General features: G+C 37.0%; 1 protein-coding gene across 4 annotated transcripts in view; it reads right to left on the bottom strand.

Moving 5' to 3' along the window:
• Positions 1-10,400: 10,400 nt before the first annotated feature.
• The window catches only part of baz2a (bromodomain adjacent to zinc finger domain, 2A), a 63,521-nt gene continuing 56,561 nt past the window's right edge, over positions 10,401-17,360 (bottom strand). For all 4 annotated transcript variants that reach the window (XM_058410114.1, XM_058410115.1, XM_058410116.1 and 1 more), the window contains one exon: positions 10,401-17,316. In XM_058410114.1, coding sequence (XP_058266097.1) covers positions 17,124-17,316 — 193 coding nt within the window. In that variant the 3' untranslated portion in view covers positions 10,401-17,123. The remainder of the gene's footprint in view (positions 17,317-17,360) is intronic.

Below are 17,360 nucleotides of genomic sequence, written 5' to 3' on the forward strand. Positions count from 1 at the left end.
TGATGGTAAAGAGCTTCAGTTCATTTTTATATCAAACATCAGAATGAGGGAAAAAATGTACTTCTGTGACTTTAATTAAGATGTAGTTGTTTCTGCCAAATGGGCTAATTGATGTATTTCATAAACTGGGAATGTAACACGCAACAGTATCTAGAGAGTTCAGAGGATAATGACCAAACTGGTCTGAGCTGACAGAAAGTCATAAACTTTAGACAAAAACTTTAATAAGCACTCTTCACAACTATGGTGAGCAGAAATACGCAACATACAAAACCACTAGTGGATACACAACAACAGCAGACCACATCAGGTTCCACTCCTGTCAGCTAAGAACTGATTTCATCTCAGAAATATAAAATAATAAATATAATGTCACTACACAATGTAGAAAAATTGTAAGAAAAATTGTAGAAAAAAGTAACAAAAGTTCAGGCATTTGTTACCTCTAGATTGGATCTCTAGATTACCAGATTACTATCTTACATACACTGCATTTGCCCCTGTGCAACTTTCATTTTATTATAAAATACTACTACTGACCTATAAAGCTATGAATGGTGTTGTGCCGTGGTACCTGAGTAAACGTTTGGTCTTTTATGATTCACCATGCCTAAATTTGGCATCAGGCCTGATGCATCCTGTTTGCATCTAATAAAGATACCTACTTCTGGTTGGTGTTGCTGAGGATGCAGCAAGCCTTAAGATACATGAAACTACTCTGGATGGTACAACTTAGAAACCATGAAAATAGTTTTGGACTGCAATTGGTATGAACAGATTTACACTGAAGTCTCTATCAATGAACAGCTGATTGAAAAGAATTTGTGCTGAAACTAGAAATCCTGATTACACAATTACACTTTTTCACAACACAGTACACAGTAATAGAAGGGAAATTATTTCTAAACACACTATATGGTGTCACCCAGATGAGGATGGGTTATCTTTTGAGTCTGGACTTGCTCATTAGGGAACAGTTTATATCCACAATGTATTTATTTCTGTAAAGCTCCTTTGAAACAATGTCTATTGTTAAAATCAGTATACAGATAAAACTGAATTTCATTTAACACAGTTAGACTGATTGAGTGGTATTCCTAATTTAAGTTCTTTTTTTTGTAAAAAAAAAAATAAAATTGGCATGACACATCTTGACTTATTTTCAATATTTTCATACTTTTTTTTTTCTTTCAAAAACAAAGCCTATTTCAGGCAACCCCATGGATTTTCAGTAGAATTCAGGTCTGGGCTCTAGCTAGGTGATTCAAAAAATTTGGTCTTCTTTTGGTTAAACTTTTGGTTAGACTCCCACAGATTTTGTGTTAATTATTATTTTATAGCTCAATTTAGACTACATTTTTGTCATATTTACCTCAGTGTGTTTTGTGCATGCTTTTTTCACACCTTGATGTCTTATCATGGCCTGTAAAAACCCATGCCACAACAACCCAACAACTGAGGCCTGCTTCACAGGTAGTGACCCTGGACCTAGGGGCTCCACCCCACGGCTCCACCTCTCCACAGGGCCACAATAAGACCTCACTGGGCTCAAATGTGCATATTTCTAATGCTACTGAAGTTGTTTTACACTAATAAAATGAAGATAAGATAAAGGGTCTTTATTAGGCTGCTGTCACTTAAAAAACTTCAGATCTCATACTGTACTTTAATAGTAATACACATTTTATAGACATTTTATCTTTAACTGTTACTGTTCATTTAAGGCACAAATGACTGCGTTTACAAGGATACTTGGAAAGACGGGTATTTTTACACATAACTATGTGCATCTGAAAGATCAGGTACAAGGCGCGAACAAGGGTGCTTTAACTCCAAACTGAATTCTCCCCTGCTGCTTACTGAGCTGAAAATGTTTAAAACCAGTTGTATTAAAACCACAGTGCTTAAAATATGTTTAAATGATAAGCTTGCACCATGTTTCCTCTGCTGTCTTTTAATTTTTTGTATCTTTTTTGAGCCCCACTCTCATTTTTTTAACCAAATGACATTTTTACTTCATCATGCGTTATCATTTCCAAATTTGACTAGAATGAAGACTGAAGAGTGATTGGTGCATGCAGCCATCCTAATAAGGTGCAGCGATCACCTGATTGTCCCACGTCCAAGTGTTTCAAAAGTTAAATATAGAATAAACGCATTTGATTGGTGAAACACAACTGGCAAATGACAAAGCCCTTTCGGATGCCAAGCTGGCTGTACTGAAAGGTACAGTGGGGCAAATGAGATCAGGCATAACATGGCCATCTGCTTAATATTGTGTTGGTCCCCATTTTGCTGCCAAAACAGCCCTGATCCATTGAGGCATGGACTCCACTAGATCTCTGAAGGTGTGCTGTGTTATCTGGCACCAAGATGTTAGCAGCAGATCCTTTAAATCCTGTTGCGAGGTAGGGCCTCCATGGATCGGACTTGTTTGTCGTGCACAGGCCACAGATGCTCGATTGGATTGAGATCTGGGGAATTTGGAGGCCAAGTCAACACATCATACTCGTTGTTGTGCTCATCAAACCATTCCTGAACCATTTTTGCTTTGTGACACGGCGCATTATCCTGCTGAACGAGGCCATAGCCATCAGGGAATACTGTTTCCATGAAAGGGTGTACATGGTCTGCAACAATGCTTAGGCAGGTGGTATGTGTCAAAGTAACATCCACATGGATGTTTCCCAGCAGAACTTTTTTTGTTCTAACTTTTTTTGCAATTTGAGTAACAGTAGCTCGTCACACGGGCCAGCCTTCACTCCCCACGTGCATCAGTGAGCCCTGGCCATCCATGACCCTGTCGCCAGGTCACCACTGTTCCTTCCTTGGACCACTTTTGATAGATACTGACCACTGCAGACCGGGAACACCCCACAAGAGCTGCAGTTTTGGAGATGCTCTGAAACAGTCATCTAGCCATCACAATTTAGCCCTTGTCAAACTCGCTCAAATCCTTACGCTTGCCTAGTTTTCCTGTTTCTAACACATTAACAAATTGGACATTTACATTTCTGGCATTTGGCAGATGCTCTTATCCAGAGCAACATACAAGTGCTTTAAGTCTCTATCATTGAAAACATTAACACTGGTTCAACAGGTTGCATACTTAGGATACCATTAGCCTAAAATTGGATGTTTTGTTTTTGTTTGTTTTTTAATTAAACATATAACAATACATAAACAGGGAAAGATAAGAGCTAGTTTAAGTGCTTCAGGAAAAGGTAGGTCTTAAGACATTGTTTGAAGATAGTCAGAGACTCTGCTGTACGGACATCTAGGGGAAGTTCATTCCACCACCTCGGTGCCAGACCAGAGAAGAGTCTAGATGAATACCAACCTTTTGCCCTGAGAGATGGTGGGACCAGTCAAGCAGTGCTAGTGGATCAGAGGGAGCGAGGTGCAGTGCGAGGAGTAATAAGATCTTTGAGGTAAGATGGTGCTGGTCCATTCTTGGCTTTGTAGGCAAGCATCAGTGCATTGAATCTGATGCGTGCAGCTACTGGAAGCCAGTGGAGGGAACGCAGCAGTGGGGTGGTGTGGGAGAACTTAGGCAGGTTGAACAAGCCGTGCAGCTGCATTTTGGATCATTTGCAGTGGACGAATTGCATTCAGAGGAAGACCTGCTAGTAAAAAGTTGCAGTAGTCCAGTCTCGAAATAACCAGACTGAACAAGCACTTGAGAAGCCTGTGTGGATAGGAATGGTCGAATCCTTCTAATGTCGTACAGAAGAAACCGACATGAGTGTGTCACATTGGCAACATGGGAGGAAAAGGACAGTTAATTGTCCATGGGTACCCCAAGGTTGCGAGCAGTGGCTGAATCATTGAAGATCATTGAGTTGTTAGAGATAATGCAAGATCCTGGGCTGGGGATGAATCACCTGGGATGACCAGCAGTTCAATTTTGCTGGGATTAAGTTTCAGCTGATGAGCCGTCATCCAAGATGAAATGTCCGCCAGACACGCTGAGATCTGGGCAGAAGCTGTGGTATCTGAGGGAGGGAAGGAGAAGATAAGTTGGGTGTCATCAGCATAGCAGTGGTATGAAAAGCCGTGTGAGGATATAACTTTGCCAAGAGTGTGGGTGTAGAGAGAGAAAAGGAGAGGACCAAGTACTGAGCCTTGTGGGACACCAGTAGAGAGTCTGAGTGGGGCAGATGTCAGTCCCTTCCATGTTACCTGATATGAGCGACCATCCAGGTAGGAAGCAAACCATTTCCATGCTGTTCCACAAATTCCAAGATTCCTGAGGGTGGACAAGAGAGTCTTGTGGTTAACTGTGTCAAATGCTGAAGAAAGGTCGAGGAGGATGAGGACTGATGACAGCTTGGCTGGTCTAGCAGCATCTAGTTTCTCAGTGACTACCAAAAGGGCAGTCTCTGTGGAATGTGCTGCTTTGAAGCCAGACTGGTTGGGATCATGGAGGTTATTCTGCAAGAGATAGTCTGACAACTGATTATAAACAATTCGTTCGAGAATTTTTGAAAGATAGGAGAGGAGTGATACTGGTCTGTAATTATTGATGTCAGAGGGATCATATCAGAGGGGTCTGGAGCATAGTGGAAGGGATTGAATCCAGTGGGCAGGTGGTGGGATTGCAGGAGTGGATGATTTGCAAAACCTCTTCTGCTGCTATGGTTGAGAGATGCTTCAGTGAAGGAGTAGCTGAGTCCTGGCTGTGTAATGTAGATGAAGTTGGGGCGGACGTGAAGGTCTGGCAGACAAATTGTTAATCACCACTACGTTATTTCCTTTGCATCAAAGCACAATTTTTTTTTTTAAAAATGGAAAAGGCAGAGCTATTTGTACACTGCAGCAGCAATTTTAGCTTAGCTGGTGAGAAAACCTTATGAGGCTTCAATTATGCAATATAATCTATTTTAATGAGGGTCCTGTCAAGGATTTTCTTGTCAGTCATCAATTGTGTTTGCATTATTCTGAGAACCCATAATATGGAAAATTACGTCAGACCACTTAATATTGCCTATAATAATAAATAATTCTCAGCACAAAAAAGCCACAGATATCAACAAACAGTTGCAGTCTTCTTTTTTATGCTGTTCCAGGCATGTGCCGCAGCTTCTTTCAGTTGTTTCGTTTGGAGTTTTCTCCTTTCTGTCTTCTTTTCAGGAGGTGAAATGCATGTGCATGTGTTATGGTTTAACATCTGTCTAAAACATTTCAATAATTTTTTCCCTGATTAAGTCTTTTGTTAAGTTATTGTTCCACCCAATTAGATGCATTTATCTGTAAATTGGCAGATAGTATGTTTCTTTAGACTTCCTAATTAATTCTGCAGCTACATTCATGAGATACACCATGAAAAACAATTAGGGAGCTCATTCCTAAAACAGTCATGCAGCCCCCAAGCCACGACCAAGCTATGACCTCCAGCATTCTTGATCAATGAGCTTAGAATCTTGAGTAGAATCTCTATGTTTTCAACTCAAGTTTATTTGTATAATGCTTTACAATGGACAGTGTCACAAAGCAGCTATGTAGTAATATTTAAATTCAGACTAAAAATTATAATATTTAAAATTTATACTTATTTTTATCCCTAATGAGCAATGGTGGCAAGGAAAAACTCTGTGAGAAGATATTACAAGAAATTGCGAGAAGAACCAGACTCCATTCTCAGCTGGGTATCACCAGATACCTGGTGTGTTTGCAATAATTTCTTTTCTATAACTGCACAACATACAGTCAAGTGCAGTTGTCTAACCAGGAGCTTTTGCAGCCAGTGCGTATGCTTAGGAGTATCATCAATTCTTAATTCATTATAGTTTTTACATAAATTTATTTCTGCTGATGCCATCAAATGTTAAAGTGGGGCAATCCTCAGCAGCAGTGGGTGGCCTTCAAATAATGAGACTCCAACATAGGAGGGTATCAGAATGGATCAGGCAGGTCTGTAGAGCAGAAGTGGGCAGGAACAGTGGTATCCCAGGAGTAGCATGTGAAGAGAGTATTAGGCAAACCAAATCACTGTATGCCAATGAACCCTCCATATCTGCTCATTTACCTAATAAAAACAAAAGGTTTGACTAAACAAATGTTTTTTTTAGCCTAGACTTCATCTAGAACACTTCATCACTTTAGTAGAGGTTAATCTTGTTTTCAGAATTTTTGTGACTCATGTATCATATATTTCCTTGTATATGCCAGTCTGGTCTTCATATGCTGATGGGTGGTTTGTATTTTTTGGTATGGTCTAAATTTTGCTCTTGAATGTTGAATTGTGATACCTTCACTCCTGCCCTGTGGAGGATATTGATGATGCCACTGACTGTTGATTTTGAGGTTTTCTTCACAGATCAGCTGCTGTTGATTTCCCTAACCAACCTGCTCAACATTGGGTTTCCCTTCCAGATGATTGTATTGGGCTATGCCCAATGTTTGTGCTATGGATCTTTTTTTAGGTTTTTTTTATTTTTTATTATCTTTTATTATGGCTTGCTTTTCTCTCCATAGACAGCTCTCATTTCTTCATGTTGGCTTATCCTCTTTAACAATGGGTGAAGTCTTCACAAGCGAAACCCAGTACTCAACCCAAAAAGGACAAATAACCCAAATGTCAGTGTATAGCAAAAAAGAGTTTTAGACTGATGGTATTCTCAAAATGCTCTACTGGAATTTTCAACTCCTCAAATTAGATTTTTTCCTACATGAATTTCTTTTTTTAAAATGAATTTCAAAAAGCTTGACTGTTTATAAACTGAATTAATTAAAGTTTTCTGAAAGATCAAATTACATTTCAATTTACACTTTTTTCCAATAATGCATTACAAATTTAGCCTAAGGTTTCATTTTATACTGTTATAAAAGATTCTTTCCCATTTCCCAGAAGTAGCTGGTTTCCCAATTATGCTACTGAACTTTCTGAAAAGCATGCTCCCTTTTAATCAGTAAAGTGAATTTTGTATGAGATTTACAATTTGCATTTACATTTGACACGATATGGAGTTCAGGTTCAGCCTTCAGTTTTCCGCTTGTTTATGGGTTGACTTAAAGACAACTATACACACCTGGTCTTCTTCAAACACTGTTGCACTGTATTATTATAAGCAAGTTGAAGGGCTAGTCATCAGCTTGAATATGCTGAATGGGCATACAGTAGACTAACAAACATCATTTACAAGACAACTAAATTTATCATCTTATTGAATTGAATATTGATTCTGAAAGAACAGACAACAAAATTGTTATTTCATTAGAGATGGTAACTTTTCTATTGGCTCAAGAGGGGCACATTTTCTGAAGCTGACGATTTTAGTAGAATTATTTTTCGTGTGTGTCTTTAGGGTGCTCACAATTCCTTTGCCAGTCCATTGTGTTGGTAATTTCTGCTCAGTTTAACTATATTTTATTGTCTCTTTGTTTGGTGTGCCTTGTTTGTTGGAGTGGTCATTCAGAGTGAAGGTGCTGATCACTTTCAAGTGTTGCAGCTTCTGCCTGAGATGCTTAAGATTCTCATGCATATTGTCTAATCACTGAGAGTGGGATGAACAAAGTTGGAGCAAAGAGGGTGGCACATTCTTTCTGTGCAAATTTTTCAAGGCATTCAAAAGGAACTATTTTTGCTTTATTTTTTTCTTTGGAGTGAGGGTCTGCCTATTCCCACTTCCACTGGTAGGTGTAGTTAACCTTTCTATTTTTCCATCTTTTCTTTCCATCATCTCTTTCCAATGAATGTAGAGCAAAATATCACAGCTTGGACTTTTTCAGAAAAAATTGTATTTTTAATGGACTTGTTTATTGTATCCCTTTTTTTTCTTTTTTTTTTTCAACAGATCCTGTAGTTCTTGAATTTGCATCTGATTATGTTACTGTAATCATGTCTGTTCTCTTTAGCTAAGTACATTGTAACATTTGGTTATAATACAGATGGTCTCTCCTGTTTTTGTGCCAATGAGTTGTCCTACCATTGTTCCCATCTATACCCTGTCCGTTGGTCTCCTGGCTGTGTTCCGTTCCTGCTCTCTATTTATCATTCGCATTGTTTCAATTCAATTAGCTTAGTACTTTGGGTCTACTGTTTAGATTAATTGGTTGTACTAACCTAATGAAAATATATATCTATTTTTTGGTTTCTTTGATTTTTTCCCTTTGTTAACTCTTTTCCCTCCTTTCATAGGTATAAGAAGAATTTCACATGAAATGAAATGAAAATAAACAAAATACATACCTATCATGGCTGATAATCCTTAAACAGTACACAATATAAAATGTAGGAATCATTTGATAAATTCATATGATACTGCATTAATTCTTCTTGGAAATTACAGTGTTTGAACCACTGGGTGCACATGGCCATCCAGAATGGTTTAGTAGTCCTTGGCAGTGAAGGGCCTATATATCATGGGGAATGCTATGATATTGCAAACCAAACCATCATAGATCCCCACTATGTTCACTCTGGGCATGCAACAGCCCAGGTGGTAGAATTCTTTGGGGCTTCTCCACATCATAACTCTCCCATATAAGGGCAAGACAGTGAAGGTGGACTCATCAAAGGACAATACATGTTTCACATTGTCCACAGGCCAAAAATAAAAGATATCGACTGCTGTCACCACTGAAATCAAAGGTATATCTATAGCAACCCAGCAATGAATATTGACCCTGTGGAGCCCTCGACAAACAATTTTGATGGAAAAAGGTTAGTAAAGGTGTGCATTTAAGCTATGGTTTTGTGTTTTTTAGATATACTCCAGATTAGTACCTGGATATCCCTTTTAGACAGCTTCCCCTTGTGTCAACAGTTACCCCTGTTGGATGTGGTTCGTCCTTTGTGCTTGAATTCTGACATTACCATGGAGAAAAAATTGCTGTGGCTCTTAAAGACTTGCTGTCCTGGTCACAGATGTGCCAGTGAGGCGCTTGACAATAGTTTGTCTCCTTTTGAACTCTGATATACCTCTCATGTTGAGTGGATTGCAATATTATATGTTTAGCTCTACAATTGCTCTGCTAATTCATCCTTCACTCTCACATCTGGAATATGAATCAGTCAAGATTGGCCACCAGAATGTGCATATATAGGTATAAAATCAACACTCTATTGGCCATTGTTTCAGTTTCATTGTCTAATACCTGTACATGAAAATACAGTATTTTTGGTACAGTTTCAAGAATAGAGTATCAATTTATTCTGTCAATCTTTTGTTACCTTAGTCGTCCTCTGTCCTTAATTCCATTTTGAAGGAATGTGGTTCTGTCCCTGGTTACATGAGAAATATTGAAAATTTCTTGAATATTCCATACTTATAGATTGCTCAGAAAAGTATTCATTTCCATCTTACCCATTCAGATTTTGGTACTCATTGTGTTTTAAATGTCTTCTATTGATGATCCCCCAACATGATCCAACGTGGAGATCGTCAAGAGCACCAAATTCCTTGGTGTTCACCTGGTGGAGGACCTCACCTGGTCACTCAACACCAGCTCCATCACCAAGAACAATCAGACTGTTGAATAGCTTCTTCCCTCAGGCAATCAGGTATCTCAACAGAGAACTGAAACACGGACACACACAACCAAGAACTGTTTTCAACAGTGAACTGAACTGTGCTGGACATGGTCACACACACACACACACACACACAACAGAGAGCTGGTCTCAACAGAGAACTGAACTGAGCTACACACACACACACACACAATAATTTGTCTTGTTTACATGCACACGTTACTTTAATATATATCTCTTTGCATTCACTGTCAAACACTATTCTTTTGCACAGAGTCAGCGTGATGTCGTCATCCTGTGCACTTATGTTGTATGTTTAGTTTCTAAAGGTTGAACTGACAATAAAGCTTCTTTGACTTGACTTTGATCAGTTACCAAAATGAATACTTTTTTGGCTGTGAAGAATAATTTCTATTACATTACAATTTTACCACTATTTTCTGGATAGTGGATATAAATTCATCTTTATAGTTTCTGATATTAGTTTAATGTCTTGTTTTTACCAAAAGTAAATGTAACTATTTTTGCCTTGTATTGTGGTGTGCAGGCCACTTCTTCAAAGTACTGAGTCAGAACGGAGAAGAGGACTAATGTGCAATGGAATTAGTTCATCAACTATCAGCTCCAAGTGACCATTATGGGTGTTGATGACTTGAAGCACACTTTCTCTGTCCAAAGAAATATTTAGCTTTTAAAAAATGTAAATGATACATACACATATGTATGTACACTCTTTAATGTTTCCAGTTATTTTATGTTGTTTGTAAGTTTTTATTTATTAGATAATACAGAATATTGTTATGACCATATAAATATGTGATCCTATTATATAGTGTTTTGCATTAGTGAGCAAAACTGCAAAATATTTGTAAATGCAGTCTTTCATAATATAGCAGTGAGAAGTGTGGTGTGATGATCAAGAAAATACCTTAATGAGACTATTTATTGAAACCAATTCAGTGATAACAAGTGACACAATAAGGCAACATAGGAACAATAATAATAGTCAGGTGACTATTATTTTCATAAGCACTTGCACTCAGCTGACTATTATTTTCATAAGCTCTTTTTGAGCATCCCAACTTTGCTGTTATAACAGCACCAAACTTTTGGGAAGACATGGCACTAGATTTTAGAAATATATTCTGCCCATTCAGTCACAAATGCATGAATGAGGTCTGGCACTGAAATTGGGTGAGAAGGCCTGGCATGCAACTGGCATTTCCGTTCAGTGTTTAGTGGATTTGTGGTCAGAGCTCTATGCAGGCCACTCAAGGTATTCCACAGACAAAAAAAAAACTCACATTAATTCAGCAAAGAAATTTTTAAATTTACAGCATAAAGACATCTAACACAATTGTGTGCCTTCACCATTGTGGTGACAGTTTGATAGTCAGGTTTCCACAAACTTTTGTCCATATAATTTACAACTAATCATATCAAAGCATGCATTTCAAATCAAGTACAGAAAGGTAAACAGCGAATAGGCATCTGAAGTTTGAATCTGTGCAGTATTTTGTGATTTGACATAAAAACCAAAAGGTTTTCTTGCCATTGTCATATTGATACATTCTAAGGTGTGCTAATGTTAGCCACTGACTGAATGTGATGGTAGGGCCCTTTCAGCACATTTGTGATGTAACTTCTATTGATGACTGACCTACAACTGTTACCAAAGATGAAAAGCTGAATTTCATGAAACTTGTTTTAGTCACACAAATTTTCTAAATCACAGACAGTTTAAACATCTATTTGCAAAACCATCCCAGGGATATGTTACTTCACTGTGTGCCTTTCCAAAGCCAAAGTACATACACTATGCTCAACATACATAAAATGACTCTCAGCAACAATTGATGTACTGTAGGTGTGATGTATTTGTACAAACTAATATGAAAATGAACTAATAAGAAAATTCTGGGGAAGGGTATTCACAAAGTTTATCATGTCACAGTAAAGGACAAAAAATCTTCCTGAGAGAAAAAAAACATTACAAGACACCAGTTTGGTAGAGTAAGGTTTAAACTTTATCCTTAGAATAAAGCAGAGATGAAACGTGAGTATTGAGTGTGCACCTAAGTATCTACCATCCTAACATCCTAAATATCAAAAGACTAAGAAGGGCATGAGACAGTAGCACAGTGTGTGACAGACTTCACAAATTTGGACATTTCCCCATTTAATTATATCTAATTCAAAAACAAAAAAAACAAACACATATACACAAAAACAGGTAAAGTCAAGTGAGTATCGCTACTAATTTTATTTCTGTTTCCAGTACATTCTACAGATGTACGGTATAATAACTTTAAAACAAAATGATAACTTAATGCCATGTTTTAAAATTATATTTCTGTAAAAATATAGAAGGGAAAAAAGTCACAAAAACTGTACATTATTTAAAATCCATGAACACCACATTTGGTTATGCATTAGTTCTATATTTCCTTAACATCCAGCTGTTTTAGGGAAACTTTTGTGTCTTCATAAACAAATAGATAACTATCCTGGGACACATTCAGTGTAAAAACTACTTTTCATTTTCATAGTTATTTCTATTCTCACATGTTTCCATAGATCAAAACATAATTATATACAAGCTCAGTGTTCTAAATCTACTTAAATGCAACATAGACTCTTCTGCAAAATTATAAAAGGAATATTGCATCTAACATTTCCTTGCATCCTATAATTTGAGGTCTTCAAGGAAAAAAAGTTCTTGTACACTATAGGTTCCTACCATTAAAACTAACATTCATTAATTCACTGATTGAAACAATACTCCAGAAACAATGATGGATAGAATTTTCAGTCAGATGGGGACTAATGGTTCTGATTCATGTTAAAATAAATAAAGGCCTTCCAAGATATTTTCTTGTCTTGAAAATCCAAGAACCTCATTTCAGTCAAGACCGCATAATGATCAGCTACAACATTAAAAACACCTGCAATAGTGTGTAGGTACCCCTGTAACCTGTTGAGGCAAGGCAAGACATCTATAGATGGAAGACCCAAGCTTTCCCAGCAGAAAACTGCCCAGGTTGCCTTCTTCCCATAGTGTATCCTGGTTCCATCTCTGCCTCAGCTAAGCAATACATATGCATTCAGCCATGAAAAGAAAATATAATTCCATTTGTTAAGCTCACATTCCCATCGTAGGAGCTGAACAGTGAACAAAGGTCAGCATGAGCACTCTGACAAATCTGCAGTTACACAGACCCATATGCAGCAAGCTGCAATGCACTTTTGCTCTGACACCTTTTGTATCACAGCCAGCATAAATGTTTTCAGCATTTGCGTTACACTAGCTCTTCTGTGGAATTTGACCAGATGGTATAGCCTTGACCACCATATGCATCAATAAGCCTTGGATGTCAATGTATTGTGAGTTTACTAGTTGTCTTTCCTCTGACCAGTTAGGTAGGCAATAACCACCCTACAAGACCTGCCATTTTGAAGACTCTCTTACCAGTCATCTAATCCATCACAATTTGGTCCTGTTGAAAGTCGCTCAGATTCTTACATTAGTTCAAATTTTCTGCTACACCTTTAAGAGCTCACTGTTTACTTGCTGTCAGAGGTTTTAATGTTATGGCAGATTGGAATATACCAAAACATACACTCAACATCCACTACAATAGGAATACCTGTACATTTATTCAGTTATCCAGATAAAATCATGCAGATATAGGTCAAGAGCATCAGTTAATGTTCACATTAAACATCAGAATGGGCAAAAACGTGATCTCTGTGACTTTAATCGTGGCATGGTTGTTGGCGCCAGACAGGCAGGTTTGAGTATTTCAGAAACTGCTGATCTCTGGGGATTTTCACATATAACAGTCTCTAGAATTTGTGCTCCGAGGGTCTGAAAGCTGAAACACCTTGTTGACTGGAGAGAACAGATGAGAATGTCTAGACTGGTCTGAGCTAAAAAGAAGTCGAATAAGTACCCTTTACAAGTGTGCTATGCAAAAAAGGAACTAAGAATTCAAAAAACACATCCAAGCTTTAGGTGGATAAACGGTTCAAACTAGTCTGGCCATTTTCCTTTGACCTCTCTTATCAACATTGCAGTTCCGTACACGTGTGACTCTAATCTTTGTTGTTGCAGCAAACATACTACAGTTACAGAGTCACAGAGATCACATTTTTACCAATTCTAATATTTGATTTGGAACTGAAGGTCTTGACCTGTATCTACATGATTTTATGCATTGTGCACATGATGAGCTGACTGGATAACTGCAAATCTACAGGTGTTCCTATTAAAGTGGACCGTGAGTGAATCTATACATTTTACTTCAAATGTATAACCTTGCTATTAACCTTTCCACCATTCCAGAACAATGACCAGCCAGTGTAGTAAATTGGCTAGTCATAAACAGATGCAAAAACGTCTAAATTTAAACAAATGGTGTTTTTAAAAGCATCATTGGTTCTTCGGCTAAAAAAAGATATCTATAGGCTAGAACAAATTGTCCTTGTCTATACTGGCCATGCCAAGAATCGTTTAGAATTTTCTACAGACCTTCTCCAGGCAGATTCCATATAGGCTATTGCTATTCAATAATCCCAGCTATTGAAGGATTTTTTTTTTGTCTTTTCAGGTATAAACATACACATTAAAATAGATTAAAAAAATAATCCAGATGTGAAAGCACACTTAATGTGGTTTATAAAAGAAAAGCACCCTGTAATGAATAACACAGCAGATTTGCTTGTGGTCAGCAAGTGGTGCAAGAACTGATGTAATGATCTTTGTTGCTGAAATTACATTAAAGTGAAAGAAAACATAAAAACACTTTAAGGCTAGTTGAAATATGCACATTTACAGAAAATTTGAGCTAATTTCATTTGTAAATGAAAGGTCAAATGCAGTGCCATATTAACAATTCTATGTTTGTTATATCCACCCTGTCTGTTCCTTTTCTGAGTACTTAGCATGGAAGTTAACATAGCACCTAACAGTTAAGGCCTGATTTAAGTTTGAACATATGGATTTTTAGAAGGTGTCATGAGTGTTAGGGAGGGAGAATGTGCATGTAGGTGTATAGGTATCGGCTTTCATATCTGTCATATTTAATTTGTTTTCTTTTTGCTATAAGAATGGGACTGTTTTCTTTGGAACAAGTTTTCTTATTTCCTTGCCAAGTACCAATATATGTCAATAATGTACATGCTTTAATATACATCCTGCCCTTGTGGCCAGCAATGAACAAAAAACATAACATAAGGTTATATAATAGTAGTTCTAAGTAGAGGGCTGCCAGAGCCACCTAGGTCACTCAATTTGATGAGAGTGGCCAAGGACAAGCATGACACAGCAGGTGCCATTTTATAGTTTACACTTGTGGATCAAAAGGTGATGAATTTGCTATTGGAACTCAAGAAGAAAGCAAGCAGAAGGTAAAAGTCCAGAAGGTCTGAATAGAAAAATCTACTGCAAAATCATGATTAAATACCTCATTATTTATATTACTCTATGTATACAAAATACATTTATGTGTGGGTATGCATATTACTAGCATTTTCGGAATGTTGAATAATGTGAAGCACAGTGCACAAAACAACTTTGGGGGACTGCATGTGAATCTTTCAGTATGGGAGAGTACCTCTGCTTACCATAAACCTCTTCTTTATGTCATAATATTAATATGCTTCAATATTCTAGAAAAACTGTAACAGCAATGGTATATGGATAAAGTATTTTACATATTGGATGAATTATGTATGAGGTGGATCCATATGAATTCCCAAAAGAGAGAAATAACCTGCATATTCTACTTTTTTAAACACTTTCAGACATCTTTTAATATCTGGTGGATGGCTGAAGTGTCTGTTCTTTTGAACCTGACCACTTTCAAATCACTAGAAGCATCGAAACAGTAAACAAACGATTGGAAACTGGATTTACAAGAACATAAAAAATAAAAGAAGTTATTACAACCATGTGTTCTGCTAATAGTACAGGTCCTATTATTGTTTTCCACAACAATATTAACGCTTGCCCTATTGTGTCACTGATAGTTAAAGAAGCATGCGTACAAGTTAAAGCACATATACATATATTTAAGCATTAAATATATATATATATGACTCAAATGCTCAGAATGTTCAGTGACTAGTTAGATTATTTGATAGATGACTAACAAAGAGAAAATGGCAGAGAGAAAAGAGTCAGCAGAACCTGAACCTACATTTGTAATGCTGCAAAAAGGTGGACATTTTTAATGCTTGAAAAAAGTGTACATTTTATATATTTTTTAAAGATTTAGGCAAAAAAGTCAGAAAAAAATGTAAGTTGGTTAAAAATGTAAGTTGGATCTTTCAATTCAATTTTATTTGCATTGCACTTTTAACAATGAACAATGTCACAAAGCAGCTTTGCAGAAATACATAAATTCAGCATAAATATTATAAATTATAAATTCCCCTAATGAGGCCAGAGATGGAAAAAAAACTCCCTGAGCAACTGTTCAGAGAAAGAATCTTGAGTGCAAAACTGTTTATGGCAATTGTAGTCATGGTTTCTATTTGGTACCATCAAAAGCAATCCCATGTCTCTCTAGGCTGTCCACACAGGTATGCCATTTTGTATATGGAGTAATAAGAAATGTAACCAGAGAAATTTACACAGAAAGTGCAAACAGGCCACTCTCTAATTAAGCTCAATTCTCGGTCTTGCATATGCATAATCAGGAGTGTGCCGAAATATATGGACATTTTTACCAAAACTTCAAAACCCATTCAATGCCTAGAAACATCCATATCGCTATTCCAATATTAATATGCTATTTCATTTATAATCTGTTAAATGATATGTTAAAACAGATTTACAATGAATTTTGTTGGGCCAAATTAAGGCATTAATTAGGCTAGGCTAGGCCCAGCCCATGGGTTGTATGTCTGACAATACTCTAGATTTGAACCAGACAAGCAGTGGCAATGGCAGTCTGATGGTTAATATAAAACATTTTACAAAAACATGTTTTTATTTTTAAACCATCACAAATTTAGGCTCCGGTTCTGCTGACTCATATTTATTATTTGTTTTAAATTGGGAAACCAAAGTATGCACTATTGTTAGTAATGGATCCTGTCACTTGATCACGATTGCTGCTAAAGCAACTTAATAAACAGCTACATGATCAAGCATATACCCGAAAAAGAATCTAGGAAGCAACTGTAGAGTGCTTCATTAAAAGATAGTAGTAAAAAGGATAGTAAATGGTTTAGTACAAATTAAACAAAGTACACAAAATTTCCAGAGAAACAAAAAAGTCCTTCATCATTTCATAAAATACAAAAATGAACCAGGTGAGGTATAAGTGTAAATGATGAAGTGGTGTATGATTAAACCATTTTCAACAGGCCAGTACAGTTTGTGAAAATTTTAAATACACAAATAATTTTCTTTGTATTTTTACAGCATCATTTAATATACAGTATACCTGCAGTGTGCTATATTTGAGCCCCAGTTCCTATGTTTTCTTTCTCTTTAAAAGACCTGAAATAAAGAATTAAAATTTCCTGCTATGCCCCCAAGCAACAATATATAAAAATAACAGGAGGGCACAAAATGAATAGAGTTTTGCTAACAAAAGTTTTTGTGGGGAGTGAGTGGGGATGGGCAGTTGTTCAAATATTATTTCCCCAAAAGCAGGCTACTGGCAGGCCCTCTGTTTTCATTCTTTGAATAAAATTCTGCCCAGCGGCTCTCAAAAAAGCGCCTCATGGAGTGTCCAGCCATTCCCACCTCTGATGTGTCTTCATTAAAGAGCTCACAGTTGTTAAAGACCAGCTGAGCGTCTGCAGCAAACTCCTCACAAGTACTATAGCTGCAATAAGAAATATATACATTTAATGAAATTACTTTTTAAAA

The sequence above is a fragment of the Hemibagrus wyckioides genome, linkage group LG15, assembly GCF_019097595.1.
Source record: "Hemibagrus wyckioides isolate EC202008001 linkage group LG15, SWU_Hwy_1.0, whole genome shotgun sequence".
Classification (NCBI taxonomy): Eukaryota; Metazoa; Chordata; class Actinopteri; order Siluriformes; family Bagridae; genus Hemibagrus; species Hemibagrus wyckioides.